We start from the raw sequence: 25,442 nt of genomic DNA on the forward strand, positions 1-25,442 counted from the left end.
GCGACTTCGTCTATCATGTGGTTCGCGTCTAAGTACAAGGATTCCTTAACGCTTTCGACCCTACTATGTAGTAGGTATGTATATATCCCAGTGAATGTATCTAGTTGTTGTTGACCAGATTACAATTAAAACTCACAAGGATACACTGGGTGTAGAATGCATTCGTACACCGATCAATTTCCCAACAAATTTTTGTGTGCAATTGTAATGTATTAACTTCTTTTTTATAAACAATGATATTCTACATATTCTCGGAAAGCTCTAGACCCACTGTATATATTTAAAAAAAAAAATGAACATCATTTGCACTCGGATAAAATGTCCATTCTTATATAGAAGAAATTAATTTTAATGACTTTAAAAAATTCCACAAACTGAAACAACATAAAAAACGCACGAACTTTTGGTTCAACCTAATAGATACAAACGAAACGTCAGTAGGTTTAGTGAAACCTTGAATATGTTTTTCCTTTAAATGTCTATCATATGTATCCTCGATATTGCAATCCGTGTAGCTAGAAAGGAATGTAACCGTTACGTGATCGCTAAAGTTCGGTAAACGCTGGTCTGAATAACTCCCTCGACTCGGCAATCATCGAATACCGAGCAGTCGACTCAAGAAGTTCTCGCGGTTTGCAACGTCTCGCTGCGTCAGCAGCGGGACAGCTATTTCCCTGGAGATTCTTGAAATTAACCACGCGATAAATGCCTAGTAGTCGATCGTCGTTAACTGCTCGAGTCGGTTCGGTTCGTTTGCGCCTTATTAAGGTCGTCGATCCGTGGATCGGCGATTCATCCGATGACCAGCGGTTCGAGAAACGCGGCATCGCGAACCCGCGTTTACGTCAGACGTCGTTTTCTTGTGAAATTACTGTCGCGATTAGACGTTAGAATGGTTTACTAATCGTCGTGCGACGCCATTAGCGCGTGACGCGGAGTCCGCCTCGAGGTACATTTAACGCTCGCATAGCTCGTACAATTCAGACATGGCTGGTGTAGTAATTGGGTCCCTGCGTGCACAAGGCATTCGAAATCGATATTGATTAATATTTGACGAGTAGCTGGAAAATTCCAGATTAACGAGCTTTCTCCGCACGGGAAACTTGTATTTACACTTTTCCACGATGGGGAGTTCGCGACTTCAGAAGTACAGAAAGCGTCGAAACACTCCGCCCAAGTAGAATAACAGATAAACATTGTCCACTTTTATCCCTTTAAAAGAAAAATTGGCACCGTCGCTGCAAAACTTTCCTGGTATTATTTTCGAACGTTCCAAGTTTGCTCGCTAGTAATAGCCAAAACTTCCGATGGAAGAAATTAATTTAATTTGTTGGCATGTCTCATGCACTGCGCAAAGAAATGTTAGCACCGCTAACGTTTTTAAATACTACTAATAATTTTACTAAATATTTTCTTGCCTTCCGTTGAAAGAATAATACTTTTAGCTGCGATTTTATTGAAACATTTACCACCGGGCTATATAGTTATATACTCGACAAATTTGAGCTCGATTCAATCATTAATTCCCGAGTTACAGTTAAAAGCGTTCACGGTGCTAACATTTCTTTACGCACTGTATCAGTTGTAAAGGAAAACAGTAAAGGGCGTATACATGGAAACTCCGTTGTCACATGGAAGAAAATGTACTTTATTCTAGATACCCGTAGACTTTCTGCCATAAAAGAGTAACTAAGTAATACTATGCTCGAAACCACGACGAGCATCTAAAGTTATCGGATAAGATTGCCAGACATGTTCAAGACGGCATCGATTGGGAAGCGTCTACCCTAGTTGCGGTTGACCAGGCAACCGAGTCTTTCTTTAGTCCGGTTAGAAAGGAAACGATACGAGTATTTCCCGATGACCCCACTTCGAGTCATCTTTAATTAGATTTCGCTTTAATAGGCCTTTAGGGACGGAAATACGTGACTCGCGCGTGGAAGCTTCGCGCCAAAACGGCGGGCTGAGAATAAATCTCGGGACGCGGAGCCTAAAAATATTCGCGATTCGATTCCAACGCGATCGTTGATTTCTTTTTTTTTTGTTTTCAGGTACGCCGATCGCACCTACAGGCATCATCCGCGGGGTCTCATAATATACGGGCCCGTGACGGTGCCCAGTTTGCTCGGAAACAATAATGGCACCGCGACGACCATGCAATCGCCCGGCAGGGGTCACTCGAATTTCTCCAAGCTGGAAACCGCGTTCCCCACTCGGAACACGTACGTCGTTGGAAGTTCCCAGGAAGTTTCGACGGCCAACTCGACGAACACCACCTCGTTGCCACAATGCCCCCTCATTCCGCCAAATCTCGGTAAGTTTAGCTCAATTTCGTCGAAATGCCCTCGTAGATAAATTCCAATTTAACGAGAATTTCGCACGGTTTGGGCGAAATTTTTATCTCGATACGAATTTCCAATAACGAGCCAAAGATTCGATAAGTGCTACCATGTAAACGGCTTCCGATTTCGGGGTGATATCGTAATTTTTATTTTTATTCGCTCGGTTTGTGGCAAATGGATCTCCTCGTAAATAGACCTGCTTTTTAACGGCTTTAATGGAATCCATCTTTTATTTTTTCAAACATAATTTTGTATACAGGTTTGATATTATCACCACACACGTACTTATGTACCACAAACTTAGGGACATGAAGATTTTAACCCTCGTTACCTTATCCTGCTAAGACAATTTATTATTACGTCTTCTTCCACTACTTATACATGGCTAGTTTAATTTTGTTCACACTTTATAATGCTTGTTCTGCCAATTAGTCTTGAACGTTAAATTAATTAGCATTTAAGTAATCGGAACATGAATTATTATCGAGTAGGAGATAAGCTCTGGCCAACTCCCCTGCAAGCTAGCAATAAGTTGCAAAGAAGCAAAGCAAAGATAAAGACGAAACGACCGCTTTGTTCCACCGAGTAAAGCAATAATAGGCTTCCTCGTGCAAACAGTTGATTCACGAGAGTGCTCGGACGTGGTGAATCCAACCTTGTAGCCATTGGCTCTTAGCGTTCGTTTATTTAACCCACGGGATTCCCTCGTAGGAAGATGGGAAACGACAAACGTACACGCGTGATTCTCGTTCCCTTCTCTCTCTCTCTCTCATCTTTTCTACGCTATTTACGTATCGCGTTCTCGTTAGAACTGACGCGAAACAAAGGACGTAGCCATCGATTGCGTTCGATCGACATGTCATATTCAGAATTCATAGCCAAGGACGTTGGCGTTCATTACAAAGGAGTGAATTTGTATATTCATGTAATATCAATTCTTGCAGACTTAGAAAAGGGAAAGGTTCCCGCAAACTCGTGTAATATTTAATATATTTGCATCCAATCTGATAATTTTGAGAAACTATATATTTAAGTATTTCAATTTTTCTAGACTTTATATTTTACACTTTAAGTAAAACTTTTGGGGATGTGCGCTATACATACTAGAAAAAGATCGTTCGAATTTTAACGCACAAATAAACAGCGATTTTTCTTAGACAAGGAAACATCTAAGCGAACATCTATCTACTCTATAACATATTCTCCATTTTGATCTATAATCCTTCCCCATCTTTTGAACAAATTCATGATTCCGCGTTTGTAAGAGTCCTCGTCAAATTCACTCATTCACTGCCACTTTCTATTATCAAAATGGTAACCTAGATTACACGTCTGTATTAAATTTTGGCGCTCAAGGCAAAACGCTTTAAATTTGCCTGGCAGTGAATGGGTTAATAGCCATTTGAACTGCAGAGAGACAACCATCGCCACAAACCGAACAAATTTTTTGGCCAACCTAATATAACCAAACTGCTCGAGGAATTTGAAGTAGACATCATATAAATGCTATTAAAAATTATACATATATCGTCATAATGGAATAAAAATAAATTACATTTTACTGTTTCTTGCAAACAAGCCTGTCCTGGAACTTTTCAAGTAGTATATTACTTTACTTTAAAGTTTCTGAAGGACCTCACCATTTTCCCACCAATTCCAATTTATTGATCAAACGTGTTTTCACTTCATCTTGTTCCTTTCGAAGAAAAAGGAAAGTTTGGCCGAATCGAGGTTAACCAGTGGGTGTATCGGGTGTTTTCAGTTGGACCACTGGCGGTTATCAAGTCACCTCCGGAGATGTCGGTGATCGAAAAGACGTTCGTCGACGTGAAACCAGGCGGCAGAGGTTGTCCCGCGGATTGCGTCGCCAGGCATCGCGTTGCCATTATCATTCCGTTTCGCGATCGACCGCAGCATCTCCAAGCGTTGCTTTACAATCTTCATCCGATGTTACTCCGTCAGCAGATCGACTACCAGATATTCGTGATCGAGCAAAAAGGTGAGCTCTCTCTATGTATTTATTTATTTATTCGATATGAATCCGCGAGCGCGGAATAAGAAAGAAACAGTATCGGTAAAAGAGGAAAATTTTATTCCCCCCCCCCCGGGTTTCAAAACGTCAACGAAGACGATGGAAATATACAAAGGATGCCATCGAATTAATTCTATAAATGTACGCTAGGGTATATCGGGGGTAACTGACCCGTGATCGCGACAAATCATCCACAGAGTGTGTCCGTTCGTACGCGACGTATTTTAAAAATCGAACATCGAACTTCTCCAGCTATCTCGAGATTGCCTTTCGTACTTTTCCTGAATATACTTCTTCGCAGTGGTCCAAGTCGCTTGTCCGATACGATCAGTCGGATATCCTCGAACGAACTTCTACGACGATATATCTCTTTCATCCTCTTGGAGTTGGTTCGAAACGTTAACGTGATTTTTAATTAAATTTATCCCCGTCGAATCGCCGGGGCATCGATCGGTCCGCCCGCACCGGCCGGCACACTCTTTGTTATATAAGCGACGGGACAGTCAGTTCTCGATGAAACGCACCACCCGATCCCCTTCTCAATCAGCTGTGATGATCCTTGGACGAAAAGAAATTTATCACCGAACCTGTTTCATTTGTACCTACTTCTACCGTGATCAGACAAATGTTTAATCGTAAAGACACTTTTTTCAATTAAATGCAAAAATATTTCACGTGGTACTAAATTGAATGGCGCATAAAACAATGGTATATAATTCATATATTCTATATAAGATAGAGGTCCCATAAAACAAGGGTATTCCCTCGACCAATCTAAGCGCATCAGGGAATTCAATAAATTACCTCTGTAAACGTACGTCGCGATAAGATGTTAGCTTTCCATTGATTTTATATTCTCGAAACCAGTTAGAACCAATTAACTTGCGCGATGATGTAACACCGACAATATTTGCGAACACCGGCGTAATTAACGGGCATATAAATGACAGGCATGCCACTCGGTGCATTATCAAGATATGTTCCTGCTTCGTTGACCAGTTCATCGCGTGTGACGATACTCGTGAACGATATTAAATACCTTTATCATATTGATCGACGTTTGAAAATAGCTTTGTTGAATTCAATTCGCGATAAACGTGCGATGCGCTACATTTTCCTACTCTAATTTTCACAAACATTGAATTATACGCGTGGAAATTATTTATTTATTTCCGTACGTCTGAAGACGGTCATAAACAGAATTGTTGCATCGCACTGTAAGCTTGATAAGGCCTGTGAACTTTTATTTAACAAGTAATAGATATACAGTTGCCTACCTCTGACGCTCAGTCGTTCACGGTCAGGGTCTCTGAGACGCGGCAACCCTTACGTAAGTCGAACTCGAGGGTAATTTAATCGCGGAGACACAAGAGCAACGATAGCTGTTGCATATACCGCAATGCGGTATCGGCTGCGTGCATTCGATGCACCCGTAGCCAGCGACAGTCCGACCACTCGCTACTGTTTTCCTGATTGGCCAAACAGCGATCAGATTTCGTTGGCCAGCATCTAATCCGCCGAGTTACCGAGCATTAGCCGTGGACTCTGGGACGCCCGAGTTAGGGGGTGCAACCACCCTGACTGACTTAAAAACAGGCCAGTTTTCGAGAATTTTTAACTCGCAGACCGTAGAAGGTAGACTATTCAGATTTGCATACACGAAGGTGTATACTTTGAAATATATCAGGAAAAATTTGCATCGAAAAATAGTGGAACATGGCGTCACACCAGCTCGTTCAGTCTTCCGAGTATATTGATACTCTGATATAATCAGGATGAAGCTGGTCGCCATTGGATGTCAGGGTTGGTTGAGCCTAACACCAAAAAGTAAAACAGCTCCTATCTCGTAATATAAAGGATGTCGCTGCAACGCAGCTTCGTCAATTTTTATTTTATTATCACAATTCAATGATTTTTTACTGAAAATTTAAAACCGAAGCTTTTACAAGTTATGAGTACAGTAAGATATCGAACAGATCCTACGCTAAATTCCAATGGGATAAGAAGAAATCTCTGTAATCCTAAATATTTTCAATTTTCCTTCGACTTGGACTTACCTTCTGCTTTTACATAATCGCAGTCATCTTTAATATTTATCGATCGGCGTTTCCGTGATCGCTGCTTTTGTTTATTCGACTGAGTTTGTTGTCGGGCTATTATGCGAACGAGGAAATTAGATTGGTCGCATTTCAATAATTCCCATCGTCGGAGGGGATTCCGTGGGATTTGTTCTGGCTCGGCTCGAGTTCGTTTCGTTTCGAAGAGAGGTAAACTCGTTACGTTCGCCGCTAGAATCCCTTATCGCGAAGCCTGCGCCGGATTCCGCAAATAAGAATTAATGGAGCGGACTCTTTGACTCGTGATCTACCTTCCGTTTAACGCAAATACGGGCAGAACGAGAGCTACGAATTTACGGCCGCTTCGCCCTGTCGAGGTATTTGCATTTTTATCCGGGCTTCGCCGTTGCGAGGAGCGCCCGAGAATATTTTCCTCTTGTCTGTCGGCTAATGAGACGCTTCAGGGGTGTCGTCACGCCATCCGACGATGCGTCTTGTCGTCGCGCAACGAAAAACTGCGGGAAAAGAAATCCGTGTCGAATGGAAACCATTGTCGTAAATGTACGACGAGGTTCGAATTATTTTGCTCGATTAACAATCAACCTGTTCGCGGAACAAACGAGCAGCCAGACAATTCTAGATTGAATATAGTGTATGTACCGCAAGCGTTAAAGTAGGTTTCGAAAACTCCCCGCGAGACTCGCCACGGAGATGACACTGATGAAAATCATCCAGCACCTGTTGGGATAAACGCGAACCAGGAATCACTGGAGAGTTGCGAGTCACGCGGCCTCGTCAAGGTGGAAGACGCGAATGCAATTAGTCGCAGCTGTCGTGGATTCGCCGCGGCACCGTTAATATCGTTCGGATTCGTTGGGAGCGTCGCGGAACGTTACTCGAGGTACCTATTACCGTAACCGTACGGGAATAACGTACCCTCGCGGTCGCCGATGTCTCGTTAACGGGGAATCACCGAGAGCGATCCGCACGATCGATTGCGTCGCTCGTTGCAGCGATAAACCGCTCCTGAGACCTTTTTCAAAATACAGTAATTAGAAGGGGCCACTTTGTTGCATTCACACGTTGAACGCCACTCGTACATGGTTAACAGGACTTTTCGTTGGGAAACTGAAAGAATTAATTGAGGTGTCGAGGAGGTACTCTTTTATTTGGAGCAGCTTCGAGGCAATTTTCGTGATTTTTTGCGAGCATTCGACAGTAACACTCGACATTTGGTACGTTCATTTGTATTTGTAGATGAAAGACTTTGTTAAATTTGTTTACAAATTACGTACTATATTTCACTATATTTCATTATATTTCATTATATTGTATTTCATGTCAGACGGTCGAACCCAGAATGTTAACACAATTGAGACGAGCCTGGTGGTTAAATCTAACAAGAAATAATTTTATTCTATTTATCGTGAACGTGGTCATAGCGTGAATTAACGAAAGCATTATTAAAAGAAGACTGATAAATCCAGTTTTTGGCCCAAAAAAAAGAAAAGTAGCCCCTCGAATAATTTCCAGTTGAACAAAAGCAAAATTGTGACCCCGTGGAAATTTTCACGAGTACGAACTCCGACAGTCAACGTGTTACGAAGGGTGCGTTTTAAAATACACTTCCTTTTTCAGCATTCAGAGGTAACGTAAAAAAAGCTGCGCTACATTTTTTCCGTTTACGCGCTATCTCTTTGAAACCGTGCAAAATCTCGCGAAAGAAGCGAAACAATTTTTCTTTTATTATTTTTCGGCGGAAAAAAGTTGTACCTCGCGGAACTCCCTGCCATAAATAGTACCGGGGATATGACGATTTACAGTTTTAACGAAAAAGTGCAAACATCGCGTGAAAATTCCTCGGTTTCATGTTTTACCTTCTCAAACATCCCACGACTCGTAAAAACGAATAGGGCACTTCGTACGCTACATTATTGAATCTAATCGAAATGATTGACAACGTACGAAATTGAGATTTCTACTTCGTTAAAACGCCGTACACTCTAGCTCCATTTATCACAGGATGTTCTATAGAATCCTTTTGATTGAAAAATACTAAAACAAAAATTCTGATGCTTCTTTTGCAAAATTCTGCACAGTTTGATAGATACAGCGCCAATCGTGAGAAAATACAGCTTCCTTGTATCTTTTACATTTCCGTTCGACTCAGAAACTTCCATTTCTCTGAGACGAAACACGTTAAATTCACCTTTCAAACGGGCCCATTAATGCAGCGGAACGTCTACTTCTAATTATCGAACTGTTAAAATCTCTGGAGACTGACCTGAATGTAGGGTAAGAAGGCGAAAAGTACCCAAGCGAAGGAGATCGTATACCTATAACGCCCAGCGATTTGTCGCGGCTATTTCCCCCTCTTTGGCTCTCGAGTCTTCATTCATCATCCTCTTATCCTTAATGCGACCTATAACCGTTACTCCATCTCGGAGAAAAAGATCGTGTTCGTTTTTGCCCATTCCGTCTAAGTAGATGCAGAGAGAGAAGCGTCGTCCGTTAACGCAACTGAATTATACTCTCGGAATATACGTCAAATTAGATTAATAATGCGATTTTACTGTCCGTGCTCGGGGCCACCCCCGGAGGTTATCGAATCAAATTGTGATCGATCGTCGGGATTCTATTAAGCGCGGCTGTCTAGCAACAAACGTGAAAATTAATCAAGCCCCTCGACGGAGAATTTTCTTGGGCGATAATAAACCCGCGGGCCGGAGTTCATTTGCATTCATCGTCAACGAGAAGTGGCTGCAGCCAGCGGATTTTAATAAAAGCTCCGGGGGCGTTTGTTTTCGCCCTCCATCTCCTAGATTCGTTTTGTTTCCCATCGTACTCAGCGAACAGTCGACGATAACGATGTCGTCGAAGACAACGAGTCGATCGAGTCGCGGTGGTACGGTTAGGTCTCGAATGTCGGTAGAAGGACCATGTCGGACACCGGCCGTTCTCTAGAATAACGTCCTAGAGAATCTGGACGGGATAGTTCCTCGTGTTTCTGAATACAATACTTGTTCAACGTTTCTACCTTCGTGGAATTCTCTTCAGGATAATTATTTACGGTCGGTTTTGTAAATATTTGGATCTTCTACAAACTCGTTCATAAATATGTTGACACTTACTGCCTTCAATGAATAATTAATATGCACCGTAAATTATTACTATACAACTTTTGTTGCTAACTTTCATATTGGATGTGTATGTCTATTAATGAAATCTGTCTAAATTAAACGATTGCTTTGCTATTTTCAAATAAATATTTCATTATTAATACATACAAGTGTAAAGTTCATTCATGTATACATTTATAACGAAACATTCATTTGAAAATATCAAACCTGTCATTTAATTTAGACAGATTTCTCTAATAGACAAAGAAGAGTATTTTTAACGAAAAGCGACGAAATGTAAGTCTTCTATGATCGAATGAAACTAACGATTAGACAGAGTGCAATTTCCTCATCGAAAATTATAATTTTTAGAACCTATGACATTTGAAAAAGGAACGTCATTTCCTGAGATATGGTAGAATATGATGTATGTAAAATCAATTCAGGAAAGAGTTCAAAATATCTTTCAGAAGATTTAACAAATGCTTGCCGAGGATTCGATTATTGAGCCATTCGAATAGTCCGGATTAGACGGAACTAATCGGATAGACGGGCGGTAGTCGGAGCGTGAAATGCGCCTAGGCAACGGTACCCGATGGTAGATGCGTCTCGCCTTTGAAATCAGCTTCTCTTTGCCCGCGACACCCTCCATTTTCTCCCTTTTCATGCGATCTCATGCGTTACGTTGTTCCTCGGTTGACCTACATGTATGCACATGTGTGTACAACGTAGAAAATCGAGCTTGTCGATCCGCAACGAATGCACCGAGCATCCCGCGTTCCTTGTCTCCAATCGCCCTATCATGTCGATAGCGAAACAGCATAATTTATGCGAAGACACAGAATATGCATATTCAAGAAAATAAGGGCAATTTTGTGACTGTCTATTAAGAAAGAAGAGGAATTCGAGACAATTCTTTTGTTTAAATCGTTGCACCGAAGGAAATCGTTTGAACTTAACTACAAGGTCCAGAAAGGACCCAGCAGGGACAGAGTCAATACTCCGTCGATGATGGACTGGAGAACCTGTTTCGTCGATTTTGCTTGTCAAAGGCACAAAGCTTTTGTGCCTCTTTACGCTCGCGTGTGTCCGAAAAATACTGAAAGAGTAGCGATCCGAGCCGAAATTTGACTGTATTCTTTACACAGTTATCTGGACAGAGGATGTTCAACTAACCGTAGTGTATTAGAAAAGGGGATGACTTTTCGTGGAAAACCAAATCGAAAATACAGAGGAAAATTGCGAGGAACAGCTTTGAAAGTTTATCGAATTTCGCAAAGATTGGACAAAGCTATATTATTTTGCATAGCTCGCGAAAGTCAAGCTTGAATTCCTAGCAAGATCCTAAAGCACTGTCACGCATAAATATCACGAAAATTCAGCTACAAATGAACGCGAGTGGCTAAAAGTGGCGTCGCCGAAAAGCTAACCCCGATTCTCATTCTGTTTTCAGGCAGCGAGTCCTTCAACCGCGCGATGCTCATGAACGTCGGCTACGTCGAAGCCTTGAGGGAACGACTTTTCGACTGTTTCATTTTTCACGACGTCGACCTACTTCCGGAAGACGATAGAAATCTCTACACCTGTCCCGAGCAGCCCAGACACATGTCGGTTGCAGTCGACAAGTTCAAATACAGGTAAACCGCGCGTTCTTTCCGCGGACGTTCCGAGGTGGCGTTTGAAAATAAATTATCGAAACGTTCCTTGTCGATGCAGGCTACCGTACGCCGATTTATTCGGCGGCGTGTCGGCGATGTCGCGCGAACAGTTCCACATGGTGAACGGATTCAGCAACGTGTTTTGGGGCTGGGGCGGCGAGGACGACGACATGGCCAATAGGATAAAAGCCCACGGCCTCCATATCTCCCGGTACCCGGCGAACGTCGCGCGCTACAAGATGCTCACGCACAAGAAGGAGAAGGCCAACCCCAAGAGGTGAGCTTCGATCATTGAAACGTCGATTTTCCTTAATCCTTTCTAAATCTTCCCAGTCGAAATTTTCTGATTTCGGTACATCCATTAGCAACGCAAAAGGTTAATAGTGGCTCGCATAGAAAGCATTTGGGTACCAAACAGGTGTTAGGCGTGAGAGAAAGTGATCGAGAACGTTTGAAGGAGATTAATTAAACATTTAGCGTCAAGATATCTAAAGCATATTAATTTTCCTTGAAAATGTAGGCCATCAATTTTATTTTGCTGTCAACTTTTTTAAAATAACACTCTTTTGTCAAAAGTTATAAATTTAAAAACAAAAACGTTTCGAATTTTCTAGTAGACGTAGGCACCTGAAGCTAGTGCCATGAATTTTTACAGAATTTTTGCTATAGTTTAAATAGTCGGAAACATCAGAAGACACCAATGACCCCGTGTTAACTGTTGAGGATTAAGGTCTTCATGGCGTATATTTAAAAATACAGTCAGTCCCATAAGTATTCGTACTCTCTATAATCATTAAAAAAAATTGTTCAATTTAAATTTACATGAATGCTTTGTTTCCAAATAAATTCGTAATTGCAAATGTGTGCGAAGTTCATTCGTATTTCTATTTTTAATGGAAAATCGATTCGGAAACATGGAGCCTATCATTTAAATTAGACAAATTACTTGAACAGATGCAGTACGAATACTTTTATGGGACTGACTGTAACTCATTCTCGTTACATATTGTTAAATCTACCTCGTTGCTAAACATTATCCCGCGATATCAAAACGTGGTGTCCTTGCATTTAAAACGATAGTGCTATTATTATCATCACTTAACTAAATTAAACACGCAGATGGTCGGCGCGAGACCTCTAGCTTAGCAAAAGCTTCAAGCACCCTTATCGTACCGTCACGTGACTCGGTATAATCCTCAGTCCGGCGAGAATCGTTTCATTAACCGTTGAATTCCATCTGACTCAGGTACGAGTACCTGAAGACGGGCAAGAAGCGGTTCTCCACGGACGGGCTGAGCGACCTTCAGTACGAGCTGGTGAACAAGCAGAAGCCGAAACTGTACACGTGGCTTTTGGTGAAGTTGACGCCCCCACAGCCCAGCTGATGGCTGTCTTGGATCGGATAGTGGAGCAGGCCCAGAGACGTCGATCGGCCGATCGTCGTTCCGCGTTCGGTTCCGGGGCGGCAACTGTACGGGAACTGATCCGAGAATCGATTCGCTCGTACCAAAACGAGCGAACAGCCGAAGGGAAAATACGCTTTGTGTGACACGTTGGTTATTTGGGAACGATCTCGAACGGTCGCGAGTGACGTTCGAGCGAATGGGAGGTAATAGACGTGGGTGGACGGTTCCAGGTAATTTCAAGGACGATGCACACCTTTCGAAAGGAGATTCCGAGATGTCCCGGAACGCCAACGTTGGAAACGTCGACGTTTGCATCCGCTTAAGATCCTCGCGAGTTGTTTCTCTCGGCGGCGATCGCCAACGGGAGAAACGTTGTTACGTGATATATTTTTATTCCTCGTATTTTTTTATCGCAACGATAGGCTAGAGAGCAAGGTAGAATTGTAGCGTACGAGCTAACGTGCCAAAGGAGAATGTGTTGTGTGCGTGTGCGCGCGTGAGTAACGAGCTGGAAGGTGCAAAAGAGAAGAGAAACGTGCAAAACGAGGGTAGATCCTACCACGGACGTCATTTTCGGAGTCCGCTAGAGGTATAACGGCGCCGAACATAATTGGAGCACGGCGATTCGTCGAATGAAACTGGTCGCGGAAGTAGGATATATCATCGCGCACGTTTGATCGTCGTAAAGTAACTTTACTGATTTCGCAGATGTGGATATATTGATAAGCGATCGTGAAACTTATCGTGGAACATGATTGCATTATGACTTTATAATGTTACGTTGTGATAAAATCCGAAAGACTGCAATGATTAGTTGCATTCCGAGAATCGTCATGTGCTATTTTATACGTCTAGCACTATGTACAGAGTGTCTCACCTAAACCAAGCCACTCGGACACTTCACGATTAACTTCAAGTTTGGGGAATCAAGGATCGCTTACTGGTAACATAAAGTTGAACGATACTAAAAACGTACCAAGGAAAAAGACGTTCATCAACCTTGAAAAACATAAAACCATGGCCTTGGAAAAATATCCTACGAAAATACTCGTTGCGATGTATTCATGCTTCGATAATCTAAATGTAAATGATATAGTTGTTGTCTTGTCGCGACTAGCGTGTCTTCTTTTAGGCGAGACACCCCGTATACGCGTACGGGAGTACGTACGGTCCGCAGAAGTTTGAGGCTTCCTCGGTCGCGTTACGCGAAACGCTAGTAGCCCGAGTTTCCGCTTGACCAGCGCGTATCTAGGACAGTTTCGCAGCAGGCGGCGCAGTTGGCTTCCATTGAGTTCGCGCGAATCGTGCTTGCGTTGCTTCTTGCGGCCGAACCGGACTCTGCGCGATACTCTTTTGTTTTTTATCGTTGAGACTCGATACAGTTCCAGTGAAAAATACCCTCGGTTTTAGCCAGAAATCCAAGCTACCGCGGCGCGGATGATCGGGATATCCGCGCCTTTGCCTTTGCAACTTGTACGCCTTCTTCGAGATATCAATTGGGGCTCCCTGCTTCACGGGAAAATTCAGGTACAGGTATTTCCACTATTGCTCCTTATTTCCAATGTATTTGAAAGTTATCTATCTTGTCAAAATAATTATAATTCTATTTCTTTATTTCTTTATTCTATTTCTATTTCATAAGAATTCAGATTTAATTATGCCTTATCTCCTAAACAGTGCAACATATATTTTATTGATATTTCATACATTTTCTCACGTTTTCACTTGCCACAAATGCATAAACATCCGCAGTCTATTTATTATTCTTGCTTTTTATTATGTTTTAATTCGACTTTTACCCTCTTCTTATGAAAATATCTAGTAGCTCTGTACGTTTAGTTCGAATGTTAATTAATTTACGAATGCATAAACAGCCAAGAAATAATTTCAATTTTAAAGAATGAAATAAAATTCACACATCACTTCTCTACCTACCTACCCTGCATCCAAGTAACGCGAAGCAGGGAGTCCTACCGTGTATACTTGTTCTTCGCGATAATTTTCACAGCCACGCCCGTGACACGTGAATTTTAATACAAGTACGCGATCGTAGGTTCCACCAGTAAACGTTACACGTTATTGGGAGGACTCTCGCGATGCGTTCGGCGTAGAACAGACGATGGAAATCGCGTTCTTCGTTCGTGAACTACTTTTCATAGCTTCCAGCGAAACGGTGTACGTTTGTTTGAGTTTTTGCCGCTAGCTACCATAAGCGTGGCGGCGAGAACATTTTATAGACGAGATCTAGCTCGATGAATCGTCGTTCGATGGACGCGTTCTTTAAGCATCGAATTCCTCGATCGACGGAAACTGCTATTCGAAGTCCGCGATCACGGCGCGCTCGAGCCGAATATGGAAAGAGAAGCCTATTTTTTTGGTTTGGGATTCGTGTAGTCATCGATCAAATAAGTATCGTTAATTGCGTCGCGAAAGGTTTATTTCTGTACGGACGCCCGAGTGATCTTGTATAGACGGACTTACAATGGAAACGGTACTTAAGCGTGTAACGCGAACAAATGACGGAACTCTGCGTATTCGAGAACGCTCGTCGTTTAGCATTTTATACGTATTTCCTTCGAACCTATATGTACACACACTCATACACAGACATACACGGCACGTACATGCACACATTTCGCACGATGGCCGATAATATTCGCGCACGCTCGATCATTGGGAGGTGCCATCCATCGGTAGGTAATTTATCATCGAAATTGATTGACATCTGACCTGGAAGCTTGGAAGACTAAATTCGAGGTTTGGAATTAGTTTTGGTGAAGTCGTACGAAGATGAGGCTCGAGGTACATACTGGAACGAGGAATAAGTTCGTAGGGTTTTAGTATAATTTAATATTAGTCCGGTTTATTCATTTTTGACAAAATGTTGTGTACCTGTACAACTTTATTTCGAAACAAACAATCCAGGTTGGATTGCTGTTATCTACCATAGGAAAATAGGCCTCTCGAATCAAGGCAATATTACCACAAAAAGTAAAAAAATTTGGATCCGAATATCGAAAGGCATATTCCTCGACCCATTAAAATTCAGACATACGAACCCTCTTGGTCAGTTTCCCAAGGTTTCAGGTGTGTTTTCCGAATTCGAGCGTTTAGATAAATAACTTTCGAACGTAAGATGCGTGGGTGATGGAAGAAAGTGCGTTTCAATGGAGGCGAGAAACACAAGAAACACAAACATATCACGCATACCATGGGAGATGTGGTTACGCGCGCCACGTTTGATCGCTTGGAATCAATACTTAAATCGTTAAGGGTGAGAGTACGGGCTGTGAATAATGCACCTTCTTTGCGGCGACAGAAATCTCGCGAGAGACGAGAGAGAGCGCGGTAAGGTCGGACCAATTTCCTTTACGCGATTACGTGCGAACGGCCCTCGAGAAATGAAACTGTCGCTTGAAGATTCCTCGAATCGCTGCGCACGTTACTCGAAATCAGTCGATATATATTCCCACCTAAGTTTAAAAATGTAAACGATATTTAACACAATAATATATGTACCCGGAGAACGCGCAACGTTGCGTCGACGAACAGGAAACTCTAGGTGGCAACTGATCGAAAATTATTTGTCCATTGTTTTTCGCGATTGGCAATATCGGCCAGCGTTAAAGAAACGAAACAACGCTCGTTGGATCGTTTAGGTGCGAAAGGGTAAGGAAATTTGACGTCCAATTAAATCATCGTTGAAGATGGAAATTACTTAATTGTTGTAAATTATCGAGCTTCGAGCGACGCGAAGCGTCATCGAGGCCTTTCGCACGTCGTCTGTGTTTGTAACGGTATCCTCTGCGCGCTCCTTTAATCGTTCGTTCCTACCGATCGGATTATCAAACGGCGTCATCGGAGAAGTGATCGATGTTGGTCGTTTTTCGCAACGATCGGATATCCGATGCTGTTCGCTGCGCGAAGTTCTTGGACGGGCTCGTTGACGTCGAACGGAGATCGAACTCGGAGAAGAACGATACACGCAAACGACGCAGTTCGAAGCGATTTTCATCCTACATTAAGGACACTGTACCGTAATAATCGTTATCGAATAATATCGGTAATATCATAGGTAGTCGAGATAAGTAAGGGACGTCGGGAAACGTCTAACGTGTTTTATCGACGCGTATTGAGAATGAACGTTTTCGTTTTTTTCTTCGAATTAGTAGTCTTACAATTAGATTTCACTTTTGTTTTCCTCGGATATAAGGTGTTCGAAGTGAAAGAGATATTCTCGCGTGAGTTGTGAACGATGCGTCAAGTACGAGTTTTGAGAGGTAAATCTTTTATTTTTCTATTTAGTCGTTTCGTGTACGCAGGACGATAAATTGTACATTTTCGACGACTTGTAGCGAGCCTCAGAAATATTCCATACTCCCTGAACCGTTGACTTCTTCCAACGCATACGATGCATTTCTAGAACAAAGTGTTTGTTGGGATCCTTATCGATAAATATGTATACTGTATTCGTTCAATATGACCAGAAAAATGGATTTACGTAAAGTATTCACTATCGAAATCCTGATTGTTTCCACTACACGATGGACCAAACAGTAGATAGTTGCTGGTGCTACACTTAGCGTCATCAGCGCGCCGAGACGATGAAGCGTACAAGTACTAAAACAATTGTTTCATCCGAATTGAACAACGATAATAATAGTCACGGAGAAATTGCAAACATACAGACTTTTAATTTGATTTTATCAAGATTTTTATCGATAACGATCCCTCAGCATTTACCCCAAAAGGTCGTAAACAGTCTAAAGTCAGTAGTATGAACACTTCTGCGACTCGTTGTACATACTTTGTTGATTTCCGGTTAACGCTCGTTCCAAGTGTCGCGCGACGCGCGCAATTACTAATATTTCATCGACAAAGACAACATAGTGATCGAAATAAAGTGCGTAGAGTAACAAGACCGTAAGTATTTATATGTGGCGGTAAATCGATAGTCTGATACACGTACGCGCGAGCGCGTAAACGCGGTATATACCGACGCATACGATTATTATTATAATCCGTCGCTTGTGTCGAGGCATTAAGGTATTCGCGGACAGAAAACGAGCACGAGGACTGTTTCTACGATACCAAACGTTTGATACGAAAGTCAACGACATTTTATAAACTTCGCGTTTGTACGCCGTAAGAGCATAAGCCCATCGTTAAAGCGTGAAACGTGGACAGGGAGAAAATAGAACACAAAAGCAACAAAAAAACGCAAAAAAGGAAAGGAAAAAAAACATTTATCCTCGTGTACGTAAAACATGGTATCTTCTCAATTTACCTGGAAGATTACAATTTTTCACAGGTTACACTCGTGATGTATCGAAACAATAAATCTTGTTAAAGCTTATCCTCTTAACCTCGCGACTCCTGATCCGTTCGTTCTTTTTCTTTTCAGACTAACCAGTAAGCGAGGTCGCGGAATCAGGGAAGTTAGACTTCCCGAGGAAAATGCGCGCGTAGATTTGTTAACCCTTTCGTTCCTGCCTTGGCCGCGTACTGGGAATTATCGAACGATTGATTACCGTCGTTTATATTCCTTTTAGTTTATCTTAGCTCTCTTGAAAGTGGTAGTGATACATATTTTATAAATACAATGTATGTTTGAAGAATAGTAACTTGCGAACGAAAGGAACAAGGACAAGAGAAATCCCCGCGACTTAACCAGACTTCGAATTCTCTTTCGTTCGTAGAATTTCCTGAATCATTTTCCCCACGTTCCTGGCGGTGAACTTCCCGACGCTATTCAACAAACGCTTCATGAACTCGTGATTCAGAAGTCGATGAGCAAGAACGACGTTCTCCCCCTCGTTGAGGTCCTCGTCCTTCAGTTCCTGGTACACGAAAATTAAACTATCCCGCAGGTTCGGACGGCAGGGTACGAAAATCTCCGGTTTCAAGGTGTGCCACGGCAATGCGGCAGTCAGGACCGTCTGAAATAACATCGAGCAAACCAGAATACAGTAGACACGAAGACACGATAAATTTTACATCCTTTCGTTTGTAGAAAAATCAGAGAGGGATGTTCTTACGAGACAAACGTCCAGGGGCAGCCAGTAAATGACGTCTTCTTGATCCGTGGGTCGGAATTTAAATTCGCTTTCGCCGAAAATCGACGAACTGATTATCGAGATCCCCTCGTGTTCCATCTCCTCTTCGAAGACAAGTCCCGACGTCGTGTCGTCGAGCTTCTCCAGCGACTGCTTTTCCACCGACCACCCGATAGTTTCTTCGACTCTGTCCATCAGGCGACGAACGATTTCCTCGGTTATCTAAGACGTCCCACCATTCCTTTCAATATACTAGGATTTCTTTGTAAGAGAATTACTATAAATATTATAGACTGCTAAGTTATAAAAGATCCCAGGCTTCTAATCGAACCAAACCCCTTTGGTGTTTTAGTGCCATCCATAACAGACAATAATGACGCCTTTCACCAAGAATCGACCCATTACGAATTAGTTTCTCACGATACTATGAGACAACAAACAACTGCTCCTTAGTATACTTATATTTCTTAACGTACAAGGTTCGTTAAGAATTTTTCATCATTTCGAAATGGTCACCTTCTGCATCGATGGAAACTCGACATCGATGTAATATGGAAAGTATTACATTCCGTGACATATTCTTCATTTGAATGTACTCTTGGCATTTTTATATACTATCTCATACAATAGTTCACACGATAACGGAAAACCAACTACTATGGCTACAATGAGTAGTCATAGAATATAAAAAGTTATCGAAAGCCTGTGGCGTAAGATAAAGTAATGGAAAATTAAGATGACAAGGCAAAAAGAGGTCTCGTAAGAAAAAGTATCAGAAAAGTGCAATACATATGGGCGAATAAAGTAGCCCTGCAAGCACTATAACAACAAACAAACAAACGATTAAAAGTGTCGCTGTCACGCGACAGCCACTCGAACTGCCTGCCTCGCCAACTCCTGAGGTGCGAACTATACCTGTCTAGCTTCGTGACGAGAAGCTTCCCGCGACAACTGACTCCGCCTTGCAGCACGCTTCTGCTCGTACAGTTTCTCCACGTACCTCTCACCCTCTTCCACGTCGGTGCACACTCTGCTCCCCATCGCCAGGGCGAGGGCCTTAGAGAATCCTTCGCGAGGATTCTCGTCCTTGCACAAAGCCAACAGCAGCGCGGTGTAATTAACCGTGCGTCGATCGACCATGTACATTCGACATAACAGATCCTTGGCCAGGATCATCCTAAGCGTTTCCTCGGGGGTCGAGTCGAAGATCCCCAGGTTAGCGGTCGAGTTATTCCTGAATCGATCCTGCGACATGCCGTACCTTTCGCGATCGAAGTGATAGAGTTCTGCTTCGTAGAGCTCCTCGCGATTTCTCTGAAAGTCGTCGCTGAGCAGCTTGAAGACGTCGACGGTCGACTCGGTGCACTCGAGGAACCACAACGACGTCCAGAGGTACTGCGCGACGGTCACGACCTCCTTCAAGTCCTGATCCTGGATTCTGAACCGATCCCTCGCCAGAAGAATGTCACGATGCGACGGGATCGGCAGGTCCATCGCGTAAACGACGAATTCCCGCCAATCGACGTAATCAGGGGATTCGAACAGCCTGTCGATCAGAGTCGTGATATCGGCAGGTCGAAGACGGTACCAACAGCAAGGCAAGGCTATCTCCTCCCCTTCCTCCATCCCGTGGCTCGCCACGTCCTGGAGAATATAAACGAAAGCACGTTCCGACATGCTCCCGAACGGAGCGACCCTGCGAAATATCTCCATCAATCGTGCCAGCTGAGCGATTCTGAATCGCGTGTCCGAGACGGTCTCTTTCACGGTCGTCAGCGTCTTAGACGGCACCTTCATCACGAACACGTTTGATCGAATTACGAAATGGTCGTCCTCCAGCAGCATCTCTTTCTCGAGGTACCTGCCTTCCTCGATGGCGAAACAGAACACGTCCGCCATATCGTTCACGCTCTTCATCTCGTGCCAGTACCTGCGCGTGTCACGTGTTTTATTAAGTAAAAGAAAAGACGATTTGATTCTACCAAAATTCAAATTAGAAGTTTCGCTGAAATCGATTAAAAACTCTCATAATTATGAACATTTAAAAAAGTGTTCCGCTAATTTTGTCCAGCAGTTTAGACACAGCCACCTTTGTGACCAAACATTGAGAATCCAGAAAAATGAATAGCAAGCTAGATTATGGGAAAAAGTAACCTGTCCACGATGGCGTCGTAGAATCGATGGAAGGTCCTTTGCATGGACTCCAGCAAGAAAGCGAGTTCCGATCGAGCAGCGGCGACTATCGTGTCTAGTCTTAGACGAATTCGATCGACCTCGTACGTGAAGGCATACCGCGATTCCAACGCGAGATCGTGTCCTCTGGCTGCCGCCTTGATAGCGATCGAATCGGTGGAATGGATCGTAAGGTCTTTGGTCTTGGAAATCACTGTCGTTTCTCTCTTGAGAACCTCGTCTACCAACGCGGAAAGACGGTCCACGATGCTCCTCGCAAATCTGACGTTCTCTAGAATAGTCTTGAAGACGCACACGTCCTCCGAATTCCGAAAAGGTTTGTTTCTGTCGAGCAAGTAGTCGTTGATCTCCTTTCGCAGAAGAGCATAGTCCGGCGCCGGCGGAGGGGAAGAAGCAGCAACCGGTTTAGGCGAACCACCCTTGAACCGTTTCGCCCCTTTCCGATCTGTTAATCTCTCCCCGGGCTTCGGAGACTCTGGCTGTTCTTGAAAGTTCACGGGCTCGACTTCGCCCACTTGCATTCGGTTCAGAACGACTTTTGGAAAACGTGACTCTTGCAGGGGCCTCTTCAGCATTCCCAAGTAGTAGTCTTGGACCATTTGTATCGTGTCGATGAATAAGTCTACCTGTATAGATTGGAAAATCAACATTCTTCTTGCGACGTATCTTTGTATCGTCAAGAGAGACAGAAGTATTTCAAGTCCAAAGCTTAGAAAAAACTCATTCAATCATCGACCTACCTCAACCTGAACCATCCCCACGTAAACATTGAACAACATCATCGCCTCGAAGACAGTCCAATCATTGTCGACGAACCGTTTACGTTCCTCTTCAGTTTCGCGCCTCCTCTTGTCGCAAATGTCCCACAATTGGGCCTGGAAATCGGCCACTCGACGATGCAGCTCGCACTTGACGTCCAGATCATGCCTGGCGTCCTCGTCGATCTCGTTGAACGCGAAATGAAACTCGTTCAACAGATCCTGCTTGTTGCACGGTCTCTTAATGAACTCCCACGCGTTCCTCACGATGAAGTCCTTGTACGGAACGAGGCCCGACGCGTGCACGCTCTTCAGGAACAACAGCTCCTTCAGACCTTCGGTGTACATCTTCTCAGCGACCTCCCACAGGCTCGCCAAACATTCCACGAGCGTCGAGGGCAACGGGATTTCGATCCATTCCCAGTTAGCGTCCCCTGGTCTAGGTTGACGCATGTCTAAGTTCAACTAGAAATTTTTGTTTGGATCTGTAGGTATTATATGATGTGAGGTATAAGAGATCGTATCGTGTCTAGCAAGGAGGTCTAGGTTTGGTAAAAAGAATATTTTCGAAGGCAAAAGTGAGTTGGTTGGTCCTTGGAAGCTAAATACATAATACTAGATAAAGGTATTCAAGAAAATGAATTACAGAAATGTATTTACGAAGGAGATTTTTATTTCTAAAGTAGGAGCAATCGAGGTTACAAATATCGTTTTAATATTGTCTCCCGAGAAGAGTTGTAAGACACACTGAGTGTTTTCTTAAATGACTCGAAGACATCACAAGAAGTAAGGAATAGTTCCCTCGTCTAGTATTATTTATTTTTCAAATCATGGTGTAATATGTTAAAGGATGTCAAGTTACGAAATCGCCTCTGGCATAGTCCACTTCTTCTTCTTCTTCTTCTTCTTCCTCTTCGCTTGCTTCTTTATCCTCTTCGAGGTCTGTCGCAGGAAGCATGCGTCTAACCACAGGAGCCTTGGAGCCAGTGCTGCGAGGCTCCTTGGCCCGATCGTGGCCCTTCAAGGCATCTCCGAACAGTTCTTCGGACGACTTGCCCTGCACGTGTTTTCCAATTACGAGTCTCGCCAACGTCTTCAAGGTCGTTAGGTCCAAGTTGGTGTAGTAGAGCAGATAAGCGACGTTCTGAGAGGCGTAGAACTTGTCTATCGAGGGGGTATCCTTCTTCAGCCTCTCGTAACGTTCTCCCTCGTGATCGAAGCTCTTCGGCTTCTGCTCGACTCTGACAAACAACCTGGCGAACGTGGTCGCAGGGATATCCTTCATCTTCTTGATCGGATCTGGCACGATTCTCGACTGCCTGGAAGAGGAACGCGGATCGATCCGTTGCAAACGAGAAAAGTGAAGTTTGTCATTCGAGCAGACTATTTGCAGATATTTCGAAGCTATATTACACTTATACTTCTGCTACTCAAATTAATATGTGAAACACACTTTCAAATAACCAGTGGTAACTAAATTTTACGCATGACGAGTATACTCGTCGTGACACAAAGTGCTGCCTTTTCTTCGTGACGATTATACTCGCCAATCACAGCCGACTGGTTAAATATTCCTCTTAACGCTCCTCTTATAAGAGGAGCCCTTAAATAAATAATTTATAACTCTTCGAGTAACTAACAAGTTCCGCTTTTCTTGCTAAAAATAAAGATCATCGAAACAAGTGAAATCAATTTTCAAGATTTGGTAAGAGTTTCCATTCTACTTGCCTGTACATAGGGACAGGGTCGACATCGTCTTCGTAAACGATTCTAGGAGAGATGGACTGGACATCCTCGATGGTAACATCCTCGAAATCCAGGAGCTCAGGGTCCGGAGGTATCTTGGAACCCGTCAGGGCTGCTTCTAGCAGCGACATTTGCTCGTACGTGTTCGGGTACTCGACCACAACCCAGCCTTTGGCACCATCTAGACTCTTCAGGTACTCGATCAAGATCTTGGTCGTGAGTTGGTTAGTGATCGGCTCGCCCAACGTGAGGTACTCGTAAGCCCACTTACCTGTTCCAATCATCAGTGGATACAAGAACGACGAAAATAATGTCTAATTATAGTACGGTAATCCTCTCGCACAGTTAACCTTGATTATTGCAAGAAAATAAGGTTAAAAAGTGCAATAATCGAGGTTTATGGACCATTCCGTATACTTTGATCAAAAAATACACGAGCAGCCTACCGATGTACGCCGAGTCGCTCAACACAGGATCTAGATCGTCAAAGGGCAAGTTCCTAGGAGTCTGCGTCTGTTTCTCCTGGGTATGCGACTTCGCCTCTTTGCTCAACCTATCCATCTTGCTCGTCTGACTATCATTCTTCGTCGTAGGCATCGACGACCTGCTTCTCCGCGACACGGCTTCTTCGGACTTGGACCCTGAGCTGGCCCGTCTTTTCCTCAAACAAGAGATCCGTTGCTTTCCTCGTTGAAGTTCTTTCACGACCTCGTTGGTTGCCGCAACTATGTTCAAATCGATCGACTCCGCGTCCAACATCTCTGCCTTGTACTGTTTGAGACAGTAATTGATCGCGTCCTCCATCCTCACCAAATGAATGTCATTGTTCTCCAGCAACTGCCTGATGGACTCGTGCACTGTTGGATTCCCAATGCCGAGGATTATCACGGCGTTCTTTGTGTTCGGCAACGAGGGGCGCGGTTTATTTATATCCGCGTGGATGTAGTTGAGAAGACGATGCACGACGTAACCGAGCACAACGCGGCCCAACTCGAACGTTTCGCGAGCGTCTTCGGCGACCATCGGCGCGAACGCGTCCCAAGGCGGATTCGTTTCGAGATAATCCTCCAAGAGGCCGTCCTGCAGCACCTCGATTCTCTCCTGCTTTATCTTCGAGATCTTCTCGAACAACGAATCTTCTTCCTCGTTATCTGTGTCGGTGTCGACGTCGATCTCGACCTCGATTTCGTCGTCGGTGATCGGCTGACACCTGACGAACATCGTCTTCCACTCGCGCAGAATTGTCTCCGGAACGAGGCCATCGTTCGTTTGCCGATAGTCCTCGATCTTCAGAGCGAGGTTGATCACTTCCTTGACCGTCTCGCGACAGAATTGACAGTGTCTCTCCTGCAGTTTTCGCAGCTTCTCCTCGTGAAGCCTCTGCCTGAGCTCGCACATTCTCTGGCACTCGATCTCGAAGTCCTTCTGCAGCTTGCTGGCCTGGTCCTTCTCGCGCTCCAAGCCCATGCGCATCTTTGTCTCGTTAGCCTCCGACGTCATAGTCTTGGGGATTTATTTGATTATTTATGTTTGAGGTATATCGTGGTAATTCGCGATCACATGTACCATCGAGCGTAATTAACGAAAAGAAAAATGTTAGGAAGGTACCGGAAGGTTAAACAAGGCACATTTACTGTAAGCAACCATATGTCAACTCTTTGATACTTCTAACTTTATTTCTACAAACTTAACATATACATTATGTATAGGGAATCTGGGAGGATTACATTTACAAGCTACGCGAGACTTAACGTCGACCTATGCTGACATTTAAGAAAAAAGAAGTCTTTGGATAATGTACTATGTTTCAGCTAACCTCGAAGATCATCTGGTTCTCGGCCATGATATTCTTCTGGTTGCGTACCTCGCACAACTTCGTAACAATTCGTTTCTCGTACGTTGACTGATTCAGCACCCTGGCTGCGATCGCCTCATCGAAAACTCTCTCTTGCTGTTGAGCTAATCGTTCCCAGAGCTCCGACAGTAACTCTTTCTGCATCTTCGACTTGATGATGTTCGTGGTTGCCTCGCGTTTGCTGCGACACTTGAGCCAATCGACGTACGCCTTAGCCATC

The 25,442-nt window shown here is 43.6% G+C and overlaps 2 protein-coding genes across 3 annotated transcripts in view; one reads left to right on the forward strand and one right to left on the reverse strand.

Annotated features, from left to right (window-relative positions):
* The window catches only part of LOC128880673 (beta-1,4-N-acetylgalactosaminyltransferase bre-4-like), a 94,274-nt gene extending 76,304 nt beyond the window's left edge, over positions 1-17,970 (forward strand). For both annotated transcript variants that reach the window (XM_054131000.1, XM_054130998.1), the window contains exons 4-8: positions 2,052-2,314; positions 4,105-4,341; positions 11,004-11,187; positions 11,267-11,485; positions 12,455-17,970. In XM_054131000.1, coding sequence (XP_053986975.1) covers positions 2,052-2,314; positions 4,105-4,341; positions 11,004-11,187; positions 11,267-11,485; positions 12,455-12,593 — 1,042 coding nt within the window. In that variant the 3' untranslated portion in view covers positions 12,594-17,970. The remainder of the gene's footprint in view (positions 1-2,051; positions 2,315-4,104; positions 4,342-11,003; positions 11,188-11,266; positions 11,486-12,454) is intronic.
* A 276-nt stretch (positions 17,971-18,246) lies between these two features.
* LOC128881166 (sperm flagellar protein 2-like) lies at positions 18,247-25,441 on the reverse strand. The gene is made up of 9 exons (XM_054131948.1): positions 25,184-25,441; positions 23,814-24,870; positions 23,346-23,638; positions 22,484-22,936; positions 21,604-22,086; positions 20,825-21,489; positions 19,586-20,600; positions 18,653-18,892; positions 18,247-18,553 (listed from the first exon to the last, which is right to left on the reverse strand). Exons 1-9 carry the CDS (start codon positions 25,439-25,441, stop codon positions 18,281-18,283), a joined length of 4,737 nt encoding a protein of 1,578 aa, XP_053987923.1. The 3' UTR covers positions 18,247-18,280.
* Between the last annotated feature and the right edge of the window lies 1 nt (position 25,442).

The sequence above is a fragment of the Hylaeus volcanicus genome, chromosome 8, assembly GCF_026283585.1.
Source record: "Hylaeus volcanicus isolate JK05 chromosome 8, UHH_iyHylVolc1.0_haploid, whole genome shotgun sequence".
NCBI classification, from domain to species: domain Eukaryota; kingdom Metazoa; phylum Arthropoda; class Insecta; order Hymenoptera; family Colletidae; genus Hylaeus; species Hylaeus volcanicus.

Coding starts and splice junctions, on each gene's coding strand:
- LOC128881166 (XM_054131948.1), bottom strand. CDS start 25,441: ATGGCTAAGGCGTACGTCGATTGGCTCAAGTGTCGCAGCAAACGCGAG. Junction 20,601..20,824: donor TACGACGCCATCGTGGACAG/GTTACTTTTTCC, acceptor TGACACGCGCAG/GTACTGGCACGAGATGAAGA. Junction 18,893..19,585: donor CTCGTCACGAAGCTAGACAG/GTATAGTTCGCA, acceptor GGGACGTCTTAG/ATAACCGAGGAAATCGTTCG.